The following is a 17,631-nucleotide window of genomic DNA, read 5'->3' as shown; positions in this document are numbered from 1 at the left end:
AAGAAAGTAGATTCCAGGTACACAAAAATAGAGAATTGTAAGCTAAGGTTCTGTTATACATGTATACGTATTATCTTAACAAGCCTTTTTGTCTGAACAGTAACTCCAGTTTTTAAAAAAATGTTATATTAAAACTGAATTGAAAACTACTCTAGGAAAACATTTTTAATGTTATTTTTGGCTGGTAGGAATATGGGGCGGAGCTGTTCTTAGAGAATTGAGAGTAGCAATAAAAAGGAAGTTAAAAAAAAATGCTTGTCACAGGGCAGCATAGTTCCAGAAGACAGGACTGACCAAGAAGCAGAAAAGCAAGATGAATGATGTGAAGCTTGCTGTCTTGGGTGGTGAAGGAACAGGCAAATCTGGTGAGTAGTGATGTCTTCTATGGTATGAGTGTAGAAAGAGTGAGAAACATTGACATATTAACCATTAACCATGTATTTTTAATATATATATTTCATATATATATGAAAATACATCTATAATAACATTATCTCACTGGGATGATATGCACATTATTTTTCACTAGGAGTTTTCACGTTTATAGGCAAGTAGCTGCATGTTTATAGAATATGTAGGCAGGCACAGCAAGATAACTATCTGAAATGTTAATTTCCATATTGATCTACTGATGTTTACAAGTCATAGGAATAACAGGAAATCGCTACATCACTATCCCACCTACATCTCTTTTCAACACACCTGCCCTCATACTGACTAGTTTGCCAAACAGTGATCTTGATAGAACTCATCTTCTCTGAAACTAGAGTCGAGAGTTATTTGGATATTTGTGGACACTATTTTAAATGTGGCGTTACTGAGATAAAAGAACTTTGAGGGGGCATGGCTTGGTGGATGTCCTGGAACTGAGCAATATGTGTTCTAACTTTGGAAGTCATGCTTTTGTTTTGTTGTGTTTTACTTTGGTTTTGGTCACATTATAATGGCAGGATGCCACCAATAGAGCCACTTGAGCCTGAAGAATCATAACATCCTAACTGGCCAAACACAGGAGCTGCGACATGATGAACGGATGCCAGAGATTCTTTTTCTATTTCCTGGATTTGTAGATCCCTATGTCCTTAAATAACTGCAAATTCTTGGTAGTGTCCTTGTGATTCTTACATATAGTTCCTTGAAGTCAGACTGAATTTGATAGAGAGAAAATAAACAGATGATCAAATTCTTGCATCTCAAATATAATGAGAAATCTGTTTCTGTTACAAAAGGTAAGTGGCCTTATGTTTTTGTGGTAATGAATGAACTGCATAGTGATTTCAATGTGCAGAACTTTAAGATCACTTTCTTCCTAGCTTTCTAGTCATTTGATTGTATCATGGAAATATTGTTAACTACTATTTAGAACAGAATTTAATAAAATTTAAATATCTTTATTAATTTTTGCATATTTTTGATCTAAGAACTAAAACATTATGCACATAAACAAATTATCTGGATCATAAAATATAACAGCCCTAAATCTAGATTGTTTGCTTTGCAGCCCTTACAGTGAGGTTTCTTACTAAGCGATTCATTGGAGAATATGCATCTAATTTTGGTAAGTCACCACTCTAGACATTTTTACCTTAAAAATTTTAACATTGTAATTAAATCCCACTTAAGAACACAGAAGCATTTTGATAGACTACATCATTTTTATGCATATAAAGCTATTTATTTATTCACATATTCTGATTAGAAATGCCAAAATAGGAACTTAAATTAAATGTTGTTTTATGGTAAAATTCACCCAATTTGATGTTAAGTAAGATGTATTAGAAAGTCAGTTGGTTTCAAAGTCTGGAAGTGGAAAAACAGTAAAACTAAGATCCTCTCTTCAAAATATTGTAGAACATGTAACTATGAGTATTTTTTTTGTAAGGTATAAAACAGTATGAAATTAAATCACATTCTTTAAAAAACAAGAGAAAATTAACACTAAAACCACAACTGACAATAGAATAAAGTTTATTTTTATTGTAAAACCATAAGAAAACAATAGGAAAATTATGCCTTGATTAAAGATTATATCATTATTATCTAAGTCATTTACATAAATGTAGAAAAATTCTAAAACACAGATCAGGGCATTCTGATATAATTTTAATATTGTTTCACAAATTCTTCTATAAATTTCTGTCTTTTTGACTAGAATTAGCATAACGTATGGAAAATAGTACAACACAAAAAGTGAGAAATTTTGCAATAATTCTGAGCATATTTTTGGCTTACCAATTAAACAATATAATGGTACTAATGTTTTACCCTATTGAAGGAATGAGATGAGGGCATGAATATTTTTTCTTTTTTTTAAATATAAGAATGACAGATTACAGAAAATACAAAAATTGGGAAAAAGGGGAATGTTTTTGTTGATTATTACTTATTTAGAATAAGAGGCATTTATGATTGCAAGTATGTTTTTCCATGAGAAACAAACAAAAATCTTTAGCATTCAATCGTAAAGTAGCATAATTAGAGTATCTCAGAAAATAGGTTTAATATATTACATTGTGTTTTTTCCTACATGAATTCAACATGGTATTTCAGTCCATATGACATTATCAACATTTAAGGGCAAGAGCCTGAAAACTGATTATAGAAATTTGAGAACATAAAAAGAAAAATTCTTGTTGTTTCATTTGTGAGGCCAATGACATCAGTCAAAAAGGTCAGTGTAACATACAATTTAGGACTCAGGCATGAGAAGATGTCCCAGAACTAAAAAATAAAGGAAACATAAAACAATATGCCATTGAAAAAACAATAACAACAACAAAAGTCCTCAACTTAATCTTTGGTATAGTATAGTTATATAAACAAATGAAATGTTTACACATTCTGGCTGTTACAGCTCAATGAAAAATAAAAGACCTAGAGGCATTTTTGAAAAGACAATCAAATGATCAAAAACTCATTAACTCTATGAGGGCAAACTAGGTAAAATGACTCCTCTTTATAAATTAAAACTAGAAGCGGAAATAATACAATTCTAAAAATGTGAGAATTGTTGACACTTGCTGGTGGTTTTTGAGATTTGAGAGCGGATAATTTTAAATGACTGGAAGGAAATATTGTGGTTTGGAGTCAATAATAAATCTATAAAGTTTAGAAGGAACAGGCTGAAAACACAATTTAAGCTCTCATTAAACTATAACAAACTTCATTAAATGTAACCTGGTAGGAGTTAAGAAGCCAACTCTAACTCTCTGAGAAATGAGGAGTCATTGAAGAAATTTGACCAGACAAGTGACATGATCTGGCTACAAGGTTCACTTTTCCTTCTGTATTGAGAATACGCTAGGAACAGGAAGGAGGTTAGAGGAAGGATGGAAACAGAAGGATGACTTGGGAGGCTTTGTGATAAATTAGGCAAGTAATGATGGTGGCCTAGTCTAGAGTGTTAGCAATGGAGATGATGAGATACAGACAAGTTCAAGATATACTTTGAAGGTAGACTAAAAAGGAATTTTAGAATAAATTAATTTTAGAATACATAAATTTTGGAATAAATATGTGACATAAGACAAATAAATAATCAAGGTTAATCCTAAGGTTTTTTACCTGAGAAACTGGAGTTACGGATATGCCATTTAACAAAATGGAAAATTGTGGAAGATGCAGCCTTTGCAGGGATATCAGGGGTTCAGCTTGAGGTGTGTTAAGGTTGAGATATCTATCAAGTATCTAAATGGAGATAGCCAATAGCAAGTTATTTGTGTCAGGAGTTCAGGGATGACGTTCGCTTCAGACGTAAGTTGGGTTCATCTGAAATAATTGGCGTGTGTCGGCTTGAGACTAGAAGAGATCTGAAAAGGAATCTAGGTAAAGAAGAGCTCTATGAACTGGATCCATGTTTGAAATGTGAGAAGACAGTGTGGGTGGGGGAGGTGAACAAAAAAGATTAAGACAGACCAACAAGGAATTAAAAAAAAAAATGGAGATAGTGTTGCCTTGAAGGTCATGTAAAGGAAAGTTTTAGAAGGCAGGAGTGACCAACTACATTAATGGTATCAATAAGGCAAAAAAAAATCAAGATATGGAATTAAGGATTAAGTCATACTACATTTAAGTTAGAAGAAATTTTTCAGGTTTGTAAGATGCTGCTGCTTATATAATAAAGAGGAAAAATATGACATATGGGAGGGAAGTAGAATTACTGAAGCCATATCTTTCAGTATGTGAGAGGAAATCATCCCTAGCTGAGAGGGAATGGATTTGCTTTAGATAGGAACATAGATGTTCCATCTACAGCAATAGAATGGAATATAAGTATATGAGCACAAAGGCATGTATGTGAATAGACAGAGTGGTGAGATTCATTTGTAAGAAGCATATCTGAGCAAATACAACAAATACATGCTTTCAGTCACCAGTAGTGTAAAAAAGGGACAATATGATTCCACTAAAATAGGAGGGGTTGAATTTTTCAGACTGTGATTCAGGTATGAGTTCACATTTGGAGTGTTTTCATACTGACAGTGGATATGCATATTTTTGCAGACTCTGTGTATAACAAGCATATGTGTTTGGAAAGAAAACAACTAAATCTAGAAATATATGACCCTTGTTCTCAAGTAAGTAAAACAAAACAGTCTTTTCATTGATTAACTGATTGATTGATTTTTTTAAAAAAAATCATGATTTGAAGATTGTATGGGGGTAAGTGAAAAGTTGCAGTGTTAAAACCAAAGTTTCTTCTCATTTCAATTTAAGAGATTATTTTCTAGTGTTGTCAATTCCATTATCTTGCACTTCTATAATGTAAAAAATTATAATATCACAAATATCTTTAAAATTGCAGCATTAGGCTGTTTCTGTAGCATATTTCTATCAGGTCACAGTGTCGCTGTCAGAAGTTAATAATTAAGTGGCTTATCAATTCACTTTATATTTTCCCTAAGTTACACTTATAACTAACCAGTTGTCAATAGAACATAGTAAGTAAGATAGATTTTCAGTGCAAACCTCCTTGTCCATTCATATGCAAAAGCAGTTAAAATGGGATTATACAAATAAGAGAAAAATGAACATCTGTTCAGGGTTTCAAAACAGCTATATGAGACAGATCATTTTTGGTAAATAAAAATATACCTTAAATATTTTAGCTAAACCTCTATAATATTTTTGGTTTTTGTTGATTTAAATCCAGTACCAAAAATCAATAGGTATTTCATTTACTAACATAGATTAAAAATTATATATTTTCAAAACAAATATGTGAATTTTAGTTCAAAAGGCAATTATTGTAGCTCATCAAATTTTCAGAAAAAGTGGAGATGTCTTCTAGAAAAGTTATAAAATGAGATAAATATAACTTTATTATAGTTCTGTTTTACATTTAATCACTTTTAATTAAGGAGAAAGAATAATAAGAGAGAAACAAAGAAACTCTATTTTAGAAAATATTAGTATTCAGCTTATTGATATCTCCTTCAGCTGAAATGGGTCTCTATTATTTAACTGTATTAGATCCCAACACTTTTAACGTACTTGGTTTATTTTCAGACACAGAAAGCAAAATTCTCCCTCACAAGTGAGCTTCACTGGGCAGATGGGTTTGTTATTGTGTATGACATCAGTGATAGGTCTTCATTTGCTTTTGCGAAAGCACTGATCTACAGAATCCGGGCGCCACAAACTAGTCATTGTAAAAGGTAAGGTATTTTTCATTCCTTTCTTCTTCCTTTTTAGTAAATCATCATATAGCTGTAAGCATCATTAGGAAGAGTTTAATACAGGCTTCCAATTACAAAATTTAACAGCCCTGAACAACTCACCTTCCTATTCCACAGGAGTTACACATGTAGTAAAAGGAATAAGATGAGAATGCTTTATATCCTGGCTGACATAAACAGTTACTTGCCCTGAGTAAATGGCTATTTTACAAGACAGCTTCTATTGTTAACATTACACTCACTTGCAAAATAATGGTCTTTTGTATATAAGATAGTTCGCTTTCCAACCTTTCCTTTTCATTCTCACAAAATTGTTAAGGATACTAAATAAATCCAGATTTATTACATTTGGCATCCTGTGAAATCCAATTTCTAGTCACTGGGTTGTTCAATCTATCAAAGCAAAATAGACTGAATAATCAAACTGTTTACAAATTCTAAATATGAGAATATATTTTTCTCCATTTTACCTCCTACAATAAAGGGCTGATCAACAATTCTTTATTCTTAATTGTTTTGACACAAAGAACTATGAAGGAAGACGTGGTTGTTCCGTAAGCCATTGTTTCATTAACAGATAAAAGTTTAAGCATCTGAGTTTTCCATTTTAGTTTTCCCCTTTTTCAGCCTTTTTGACCTTTTCCATAAAGTATTTATTTTTGCTCAATGTGTTGATTATAAAAAATTCTTGTGCTATTAATCAATTTTGTCCTTCAAATCTAAATAGCATTCTAATCTGGCAAGTAAAAAAAGCACAATATTATTACTGAGAAATGGCATGTGTACATTTTATATCTATTTTAAGTGTCCACTATACAGAAATCATGGGATAATCATTGATAAGGTGTATTTCCCTGGAGTTAGATGTACATTCTTGCTTTCCTTTGATTTGCCTTAAGTAAGCCACTTTAAACTCTAGAGCTCATTTTTCTAATTTAACTGGTGGCAGCAGGATAAGAGAAACAGTTGTGATTTTACTGAGGTGCCTCATAGCTCTTATATCCTATAATATGACTGATATTTTAGGACTCCATTGTTTTAATCATTAAATATCTTATGTTTAAGCATCATGATGTAGGTATGGGACAGGAATAAAATTCTGATACTTCTTCAAGTCAAAGTAATCACTCAAGGACACTTCATTGAAAGCATAAAAATTTGTATTGGACATTTTTCAGGAAATCTTTCTAACTTATTGATTAGATAATTCTTTGAATATTTTCAGTTCTCAATCTGTAAAAGACTAGGAAAGCAAAGTATATCACTTTCATTAAATTATATCTGATATTTGTGCCCCACCCTTGAAAACATTTGTATATATTCCTTCTCATTTACCCTTTTCAATAATTTCATAAAGTAGACCAAAAAAAGACCTTAGTAACATTTTTTTAAAGTTCACCACACACTGTCATTTGAATGAAACCAACTTTTAGTGGAATCGGAGCCAATAAGAATTGAAGACTGTCTGTGTTCACCCATTTTTTCCTTATAGTAGATATCTTTGCAGCGTTCCATGCCATTTAAAGCCTAGTGATTTTACTATATTCTTTAATTCAAATTCTATTTTGGTATTGTTTCACTATAACCAAGGAGGATATTGTGATAGTTGCAGAGACATTTTATCTTAACAAAGGCACATTTTCTTAAGCAGGAGAGTTGGACAGGTTTGTGAGGTAATACAATTTTCTCTAGAGTATGTTATAATAGATATTAGCTAAGCAAAAACAGCAATAAGTATTGAATAATATTTTTGCTTATGAAAATTTTATCTAAATTGACTGTTCAATTACAATAACTCTATAAGTAAAGAGACATTGGTAGCTCTTCTCTTGCAATTGATAAGGAACGTGAAAAATAATACTTAGTAAGCAACTTTCATTGCCTGGGCCTATGTTAGATATATTTATATACATCATTTAACATATATAATCTCCATGAGCTTTAATCTCTGTGGGAATTCTTTGTGAAGAGGATCATTTTGACATTTTAAAAGCTTTAAATTTAGGTTCAAGGGTAGGTGTGCAGGTTTTTTACATAGGTAAACTTGTGTCATGGGAGTTTGTTGTACAGATTATTTCATCACTCAGGTATGAAGACTAGAACCCATTAGTTAACTTTTCCTGATCCCTTCTTCCTCTCACCCTCGACCTTCCAATAGGCCCCAGTGTGTGTTGTTCCCTTCTATGTGTCCATGTGTTCTTGTCATTTAGGTCCACTTATGAGTGAGAACATGCAGTATTTGGTTTTCTGTTCTTGTGTCAGTTTACCAAGGATAATGGCCTCCAGGTCCATCCATGTCCCTGCAAAGGACATGCTCTCATTCTTTTTTATGGCTGCATAGTATTCCATGATGAATATGTACCACATTTTTACATTAAAGGACACTGAAAGTGGGAAAGGTAACAATCATACTCCGTTGGCAGACAGCCCCAGAATTCAATAATAGGTCCATGTTACTTCAAATCCTAGGCTTTAAGAGCCTTGTTGCTTCTGTGCCATTTACTACATTCTATCTAAAATAATTTTATGCAAATGGGGCTATGTGTAACTATACCCACGCATGACCGTAAGTAACACACATACACACTCAATTTTTTTATTTATAATCCTTCAGCTATAAATTTATGTGTTTAAAAAAAGTTGTTAAAACAATCTTGCTAAAAATTGTGTACCTCTATTTTAGAGCTGTGGAATCAGCAGTATTTTTGGTTGGCAACAAACGAGATCTTTGTCATGTACGAGAGGTTGGCTGGGAAGAAGGGCAAAAGCTGGCGCTGGATAACCGATGCCAATTCTGTGAACTGTCTGCAGCAGAGCAGTCTCTGGAGGTGGAAATGATGTTCATCAGAATTGTCAAGGACATCCTGATAAACGTCAAACTCAAAGAAAAGAGACGACCCAGTGGATCTAAATCAATGGCCAAATTGATCAATAATGTATTTGGAAAGAGAAGGAAATCTGTTTAGTAGACCTGTAATCCTGGGAGATTTGTTGTATCAGAGAGTTTCAAACATTCACATGATAATTCATCTAACCTTTGTATGCGATTTTTTTTCTGTAAAAAGAATTCTCTCGGAGATATGAAATAATTGAACGTGTACCACAGCTGTGTTTTCAAACATGCAGTTTGCACTTTTGATTGTTGTATCCTGTTTACTCTGCTTCACACAGAGCCTTTAATTTACTGTATAGCATTGTACTCACTCTAACCTACTAATGGACAGCTCTTCAATTTGTCTTGCCAAATAAACTCTGCTTATATGAATTTATTAAACAATCATGACATAGTTTGTTTTACCTTTATTTTATATAGTTCTTTTGAATGAAACGGATCATTATATTCATACAGTTAATATGTCACAGAGCTTAATTTATCAATCTGTGAAAGTTCTTGATTTATTTAATAGAATTGCATGCATTTGTTTTAAAAGTATCTTTACAATAGTAGCTTACATAATACTATACATATTTTGTAATATAACTTAGGACTTAATCAAATTCCTTCCCCAAGAGTATATATATTTTATAGTTGCTCTGATGGTGAAAAAGTCTACCCTGCCTCATTTTCATGTTACACACTATGTTAGCAAGGGTCATTATCACAGATGTATTAATTTATAGAGCTAAGGTCCTTTTTAGATCAAAAGATTTAGAAACTCATACATCACAGGACAGAGAGAAGTAGAAACTTATTGGGGAATTTATAATTAAGGACTTTGTTGCCCTGAAATGAGTATTTGTGGATTAGGTACAAACATTTTGGTTCTTCTCAGGTTACCCTAATTACTGTATCTTTCCTAAGAAAATCATCTACCTCCTAGACGACTGCCTGTACCACTGCCACAGCCCTTGTGGACCTTTGACGCAAGATGTCTTTCAAGTTGAGATCCAAGGCTTAATTGTGGCCAAATTGCTGACATTCAAAGTTAGGTCTCAGAAACTGGAAATTATGACAACAAACAATGCTACATGTACACACTTGGTTAATAAGCATTGTCAAGAAACTGGGGACCAAGGTAGACAATGGATGAAGATCTTTAATAGAGAGTGTTGGAGTGGCCTTGGAGAGGGTTGAAACAAAATATCAAACTGAATAGAAGAAAATTTACTGACATGATATCACGCACCATGAGTCACAATGCAACATTGTAAGAGTGACACCTAGAGCTGGTCTAAATAGATTTGCTTTTCCTTAGAAGTGTGATCTTGATGATACACCAAAGTGAAAGTAGTGAGAAAACAGAACTTTATGTGGTAATGTACAAAATAGGTTTAGAATGTTTATAAAGATGTGAAGTCGAGGAGTTTACGATTAATAGATTAGTCTCAAGAACCCACCATCTGACTTCGATCCCTGGGAGAATTCAGGGGACTTCCTTTACTCAGGAAGTAAGGATGCATTGATGAAATGGCAGAGATAACTCTGAGAAGCTTAGTAGTGACTCTGTTCTATGGATCAGAGTTAACAGTAGATCCACTGCCTTGTTTTACATCAATGGATACTGCCATTGCACTGTGCTGTCCAATAGCAATGCAGATCATAGGATCCTGGAACAGCACAATCTGGGTGCTAGCATTTAACCTGCAGCTTGTTATCTACTCTCCTAGCCCCCAAAGAAATGGTGCCACACCCAGGGTGGAGGTTTTATTTCGGAAACTGACTGGTTGGATACTTAGAAGGGATGTGCTTAATCAGCCACATTGAGGGAAAGTCTATATTGTGGACCCATGCATTGCTTCCATCCCTGCCACCGTGGCCACTGTTATTGTGGGTCAGTTACACAGGAGAGATGGCCAAAAAAAGAGTCAGGTGGATATCTGATAGCCAGGTCATCCTGTCCGGCTGGTTGTAAAGTTCTCTCTCTGCTGGGTATTAACATGATACCCAAAGCTCTGTGTATTTCATGATCCCTCTGAGAGCTATCCATTCACATCCTTTCCTTTAAAACTTATTGTCGAGTCAATACCCAGCAATCCCATTACTGGGCATATATCCAAAGGATTATAAATCGTTCTACTATAAGGACACATGCACACGAATGTTCATTGCAGCACAGTTTACAATAGCAAAGACCTGGAACCAACCCAAATGCCCATCGATGATAGACTGGACAGGAAAAATGTGGCACATATACACCATGGAATATTATGCAGCCATCAAAAACGATGAGTTTGCGTCCTTTGTAGGGACATGGATGAACCTGGAAACCATCATTCTCAGCAAACTGACACAAGAACACAAAATCAAACACCATATGTTCTCACTCATAGGAGGGTGTTGAACAAGGAGAACACATGGACACAGGGAGGGGAGCACTATACACTGGGGTCTGTTAGAGGGGAGTGGGGGGGACAGCGAGGGGGTGGGGAGTTGGGGAGGGATAGCATGGGGAGAAATGCCAGATATAGGTGAAGGGGAGGAAGGCAGCAAATCACACTGCCACGTATGCACCTATGCAACAACCTTGCATGTTTTTCCCATGTACCCCAAAACCTAAAATGCAATAAAAAAAAATAAATTAAAAAAAAAAACTGATTGTCATGGATATTCCAGCTTTACCTTATCTCTGACAAACTGCAAAAACTATTAATCACTGCCTAGAAATAGTGTCCACTTTGTTACTCTACAAGGTAGCAACAAAGTGTACTTGAAATTCTGCCAACTGGGATAATTTCCATCTGTTAATAAACTTTGTGGCCATCTCTGTCTAAGACTGTCATGAGGCACAGTTTTCTTCTGGCTGGCACTAACATATCAGGTATAAGTGAGGACAGCTTCCTATCAACTAGGAATATTTATGTTAGATTGCTATGTGAAAGAAAAATAAGCTTCTATTGTATAAAGTTATCTTAGCAAATTTAATGATGCACTCACGGTCAACTGTTTATAAACATTTTATTAATCTTTGATAGTTTTAATATTGTCTATGTATACATATATTTATCAGTACAAGCAGTTATACTTTAATTTGCTTTTTGTTTTGTTTTTCTTCTGGATCATCTCATTTTTAGAGATTTGGTCTTCATTTCTTAGAATCATTTTTCCAGTTAAAGAAAGATCACTTGGGGACAATTTTTCATTAAACATAGCATATTTATTTATGTTAAATGTAGTAACTCTAATGTTAAATGATATTTAAATTATAATAGTTTAATTTATGCATATGTAACTGTAATAAGTCAGAGATCAAAATTTTTCTGTTAAAGATACTGCTTATATTTGCATGTGTTTTAAATTTTTAATTTTACTCTGATGTTTTAGAAAATTAAACTTATATGACATACCTTGTCATAAGGAATATATGGAATGTAGTAATAATAGTTTATATTAAAATTTTTATGCAGTAATTTCAGAAATGAATAGCTAATTATTTTTCAGTGATATTTGAAATTATTAGATTAATTCCACCTTTGATAGTGTGACAGTTTTAAAACACATATACACATTTTTTGATACTTCTCCCATCAAAAGGTTTTTTCAATTCCCTTCCAATTTATGTGGATCAGTTTTACAGACTCATGTTAACAAACAGATAGAAGTAGAAGTAATGTGTATGACCTATGAAGCCAGGTTAGAAAAGAAGACAGAGCTCCCATCTGTTTCTCTATCTTATGTGACTCTACTTTGGAAGCCGTGAGTCAACGTGTGAATCCAGCTATCTTGAAGGCACCAGGCTGGAGATAGCACATAGAGTTAATGACCACACAACCACCAGATACATATACAAGTAAATCTTTGGGTGATTCCAGCCTACAACCTTTGGGCTATTCCAGCTGATGCCATGTGGAACAGAGGTAAGTTACTTCCACAGAACCCTTCCCCAACTACAGATTTGTGAGCATTATATATATATATAATTTTGGAATTGTTGCATGGCGATAGACAACCAGAAAAAATAATTCATTAAAACCCTCAGCAACTCAGCCAATATGAAATATTTGGTTTTCTTACTACAGAAAATGAGGTAATAAAAGGAATTCTCCAACTAGACTCAAAATTGTCTAGAAGATGATATTGTCCCAATATCAGTTTTCTTGTGAACATAATTTACTTGTAAAGCAACTTGAAAAGTCTTAAAAATAATAAGTTGCATTTTTCTAAAGTGAGCAAAAAACACATATACCTTCAGAGAAACAAATACATCAATATTAAGCCATAGAATATTGTAGTGTAAGGACAGCAAGTGTGTCTATAAATCTCAGGGCTAGCCAAGATGTATCACTAGCCCGGGAATTGCCTATGCTGCTTCTAGTAAGAAAGATGCTGTCATTCATTTTGGATGAGCTTCAGTGAGATAACACATAATGAGGGGCAACAGCTGAGGAAGGGAATGCCAAAGGGGAGGGGTCTTTAAAATGGTTTTGATTTAATACAAGGCATGCACTATTAATAAAGAGGTTGAATGATACCTGTATGTTTTATAGGTTTATAAATTGGCTGTAGTAAAATGTTTTACATCTTAGATCACTAGGTATTGTTTCAGCTTATTATGGGAGATATCTATCTAGAGTTGACTGAATTGTATTAATCTGAACCTAGTTTAATGGTGCCTTAACATTTTTATGGGGGAATTTAATGTTTGCAATATCCATGTTCCTTATTTGAAAGTGTGACTTATAGGTTTCTCATCTTCCTTAAATTATAAAATCCTTCAGCTAATAAAGGAAAATGATTATAGTTTGCAAAAAAGGCAAAGTCATTTAACAATCCATATAACTGTCTATTGTAGGGCTTTGCATAATAATTGTAATTTAGCTATTAGGAATTCTAAAGGCAGTTATCAGTCATATTCTACAATTCTGGAGAACCAGGCAAAGCCCAAATTATTTAAAGTATTTTAAATTCCCAAAGAAATAAAGGCACACCATAAATATGAAATATAGTCTATAGTGACAAGATATTACTTCACAAGAAAAGAAAAAACTTCATTATAATTTTCAAATATATAGGCCACCAAACATTATTTTTCTTCCTTTTGGATATAGATGTAATGCAAGTTTATCTTTAATAATGGAAATATAAATTTCTCTAAGGAGGAAATTTGCAGACTATAACATATCAGTGTCAATGTGAAACTTGACCAACATTTGAGTGATCCTAGAGCAACTAAGGCCTAATGAATTAAGAAAAATGTGAGTGATGGAACTACTTGACTTTACATGAAAGGAAGTATAACTGTGTGTTGCCTGTATGATTTTTAGACCGTTTTACAGAACTCAACATGAGCATTTAACGACTAGACACATGAAAACTTGTAAAAACACTTATGTAAAATCAGGCTGATATATGTTTTTTCAACTGTAGATTCAATTTCAAGGTAATATAATATTTAGATTCATAAAATTTAGAGGTATTTCTATACAAAAACACATTTGAAGTTTAAAATTTTTTTATTGAGTCTTGGGTAGTATGTTTAATTAACTCAAACAGCAACTATAATTGTAATGAAAAACCAGTTGTTTGATTTTGATCAGAAGATTTTGAGGCCTTCCGTGAAATAAGTCTGTATTTCACGCAAATTGTGTTTTCCACAATATATGGCACATTAACACACTTAAAAATAGTGGAATTATGGAATTTGATCATTATTAATAAAGTTATTCTTAAACATTACAGTTAAACACATTTGTTTGCAGACTAAGACAGAAACACATGTGTGTATACATATTCTTAGGTAAAATAGTGGTTCTTTATATGAACTTAATTTCTCAGAAAGAATAAAAAATATCAAGTGAATTACAGGCAGAGAAAGAACAGAGATAGCAAAATAAGAGAAGAAAAGAGGATAATCAGATTTGAGAAATGTTGCATTCAAATCATAAATTTGGAGAAAGGTAAATTCCCAGATGGGTTCCTTTAGGAAGAGGAAAAAAAGGCAATTATAAAGTGAGAAGTACGTGGATATGTACAAATGTCATAGCAATTTATTTGAAATTACAAAAAAATGAGTAGGAGCTCAGTAATTTAGCATGGTAATTACTTGAGTGGGCATGACCCAAACATGTGAGTGAATACTTTAGAAGAAAGAGGAATATAATTGAAATCTTATGAGATAATTTTCCCATTGTTCTCAGCAAACATCAGAATTGGAAGAAGAATTAGTAGACACCCATGAAATAGATGGCAAACTGTATAATAAGAAGTCCCAGAACACATGCACATGTACATTCATTGCAGCACTGTTTAACAATAGCAAAGACCTGGAACCAACACAAATGCCCATTGATGATAGACTGGATAAAGAAAATGTGGCACATATACACCATGGAATACTATGCAGCCGTAAAAAATGATGAGTTCAAGTTCTTCATAGGGAGATGGATGAATCTGGAAATCATCATTCTCAGCAAACTGACACAAGAACAGAAAATCAAATACTGCATGTTCTCACTCATAGGCAAGTATTGAACAATGAGAACACATGGACACAGGGAGGGGAGCATCACACACTGGGGTCTGTTGGAGGGGTAGGGGAGGGAGAGTGTGGGGGTAGGGAGGTTGGGGAGGAATAACTTGGGGAGGAATGACAGATATAGGTGACAGGGGAATGGAAGCAGCAAACCACATTGCCATGTATACCTATGCAACAATCCTGCATGTTCTGCACATGTACCCCAGAACCTAAAGTACAATTAAAAAAAAAAAGTCTAAACAGTTTCAAGGGAAACGTTTGTAAAACTCTAGTTACAAAGACAGATAAATTCTGTTTGAAAAATGAAGACTGATACCTGTAGATATGCAAGTGCTCTGAAAAAATATACTCAATTACTTTTGCTAAAAGATTTTTAAAGATCCAATCCCAAAAATAAATTAAGCATTTAGAAACTAGAAGGATATAATGTAAAAGAAATAGTGATAGGCTTGGTTGTGGTATGTAGGAAAGGGGTCAGGGAAGTGCTGGGAAGAGAAGGGCAGTACCTAGCGAGGGTTCCACCCCTGGGCCTCTGTCCACGGACTTAGGTGAGGACAGGCACTCCTGCCTTGATGCTCAAATGTTGCATTTCCCAAGATCACCCTGGCCGACCACGCCCCTTCCTGCACCTATAAATACCCCTGTCCACACAAGCGGCTGGTCGCTGAGAGGGACACACCAGAGGAAGAAGACACAAGCGACTGGATGCCGAGAGGAACGCACCAGGTAAGCGCACACCTACAGGCACCAGCAGAGGCCACCAGGCCACCCACTGGCCCAACCACATGGAGTATAGCGGGGGTAGAGGAGAGTCCGGCAGCTGAGTAGCCCAACTCCAGGGGAAAATGTCCACTCCCCTTCTGGCTCCCCATCCATCTGCTAAGACCTCCTTCCACCATTCAATAAAAAAACTTTGCCCTCATTCTCCAAGCCCATGTGTGATCCATTTCTTCATGTACACCAAGGTAAGAACCCCAGGAAATAGAAAACCCTCTGTCCTTGTGATAAGGCAGAGGGTCTAATTGAGCTGGTTAACACAAGCTGCCTTCAGACAGCAAAACTAAAAGAGTACATGGTAACACACTCCCGCTAGGGCTTCAGGAGCTGTAAACATTCTCCCCTAGATGCTGCTGTGGGGTCGGAGACCCACAATTTCCTTTCCTCTGTATGTTCCCCCTAGAGGTTTGAACGGCAGGGCACTGAAGAAGCAAGCCACTCCCCTGGTCTAAAGCCCTGTGAGGGGACTAGGGAACGTTTTCTGTTTCAGTTGTATGTATAGAATGATATGTGTGATATTATTTATGAGCAGTAATCCTATCCTGACATTTCTAGAAATCTAGGTTATAGCTAATCAGTAAAGCACTATACTAGATAATTTAAATAAATTTTATATAAATACACACAAGTACCCTGCAAAGGTGATATTGCTGTGTTATTTTACATAGTTATTTACACATCTCGATATAGATGAAAGGGTTAATCTAGGTCAAAGGCCAGTTATTCGCTTAGCTGAGACTCATAACTAAATATAACTGGCTCTACATGGCTGTCTCCACTATATCATACGCCTTCAGTGCTACTGAAAAATAAATACAAATTTAAAATCACTTCTACAGATTTTTTTTTTTGGAAATTTTATGGGACTATGCCTATGTTTTATTTATAATTATAAATATGAAAACATGATACAAAAATATAGGCCATATGATTTTATTTATACACAAATGTATCTAGAAAAATCTTTGCAAAGAAATATGCCAAAAGATGATTAGCCTTTAGATGGTTTTTTTTCTGTGCGTTCCAAAATTTTCTGTACATGATCATGAAATACATTTGTAATCAAAGGATAATTAAAAATTATTTCATATTTATAAATGTTGTATTTATTATGCTGAATTGTATGCTCAAGAATCTTACATGAATTATAAAAATGACTTTCAAGCTTATATTTATTAAGATCCTTTAAATCTTTATCTTTAACCTAAACCAAATCCCAAATCTTAAAAGGCTTTGTTAATTATTTAAAAAATGAATTTCCTCATTCAAATTTTCTACAATAGCATGTGTTATATTTATAATTGAAGAAAGCATATATAGTTTTGTATTTTTCATTAAGATCATTTATACACAACAGTATGTATGTTTTAAATGTACTATTTCATAAGTCTTAACAAATGTCTAAACCTGTAAAACAGTCAACAAATCATGGAATAGAACGTTTCTAACATCCCAGAAACTTCTTGTGCCCCTTCCAGGTAACTTGAAAGTCAGTTTGACATTTTCTTTAATAAACACAGATGTAACATTTGAAGTATAGGGTATAAGTGATAAAAAGTATTTGCAATTATTATTCAGTGAGTATTTCCGTATTACATTACTTCAAGCTCCAAAAAAAAAAGTGTGCTTTTGATTTTTGTTCAATGCCATCTCTCAAGGGCCTCAGCACAGTGTCTGGCACATATTGGGAGCTCGTAGTATACTTATTGAATAACTTTGAAATGTATATTATATCACAGACACTGTATCATTATCTTTAATAA

General features: G+C 34.0%; 1 protein-coding gene across 2 annotated transcripts; it reads left to right on the top strand.

Moving 5' to 3' along the window:
- Positions 1-260: 260 nt before the first annotated feature.
- On the top strand, positions 261-8,943 carry RERGL (RERG like). 2 transcript variants are annotated; one of them, XM_012447716.2, is made up of 5 exons: positions 261-365; positions 1,502-1,558; positions 4,504-4,577; positions 5,509-5,657; positions 8,362-8,943. In XM_012447716.2, the coding sequence occupies exons 1-5, from the start codon at positions 314-316 to the stop codon at positions 8,642-8,644; spliced, it is 615 nt and encodes a 204-aa protein (XP_012303139.1). In that variant the 5' UTR covers positions 261-313; the 3' UTR covers positions 8,645-8,943. The 2 variants fall into 2 exon arrangements, with proteins under 2 accessions (XP_012303139.1, XP_012303138.1); XM_012447715.3 differs by lacking the exon at positions 261-365 and adding an exon at positions 618-1,229.
- The last annotated feature ends 8,688 nt before the right edge of the window (positions 8,944-17,631 follow it).

The sequence above is a fragment of the Aotus nancymaae genome, unplaced genomic scaffold (genome assembly GCF_030222135.1).
Source record: "Aotus nancymaae isolate 86718 unplaced genomic scaffold, 86718_ANA_hifiasm-v0.15.2.pri h1tg000016l, whole genome shotgun sequence".
NCBI classification, from domain to species: Eukaryota; Metazoa; Chordata; class Mammalia; order Primates; family Aotidae; genus Aotus; species Aotus nancymaae.
This window is presented reverse-complemented; position numbering and strand designations above follow the sequence as displayed.

Coding starts and splice junctions, on each gene's coding strand:
- RERGL (XM_012447715.3), top strand. CDS start 1,175: ATGATCAAATTCTTGCATCTCAAATATAATGAGAAATCTGTTTCTGTT. Junction 1,230..1,501: donor ATCTGTTTCTGTTACAAAAG/GTAAGTGGCCTT, acceptor TTTGCTTTGCAG/CCCTTACAGTGAGGTTTCTT. Junction 4,578..5,508: donor TATATGACCCTTGTTCTCAA/GTAAGTAAAACA, acceptor GTTTATTTTCAG/ACACAGAAAGCAAAATTCTC.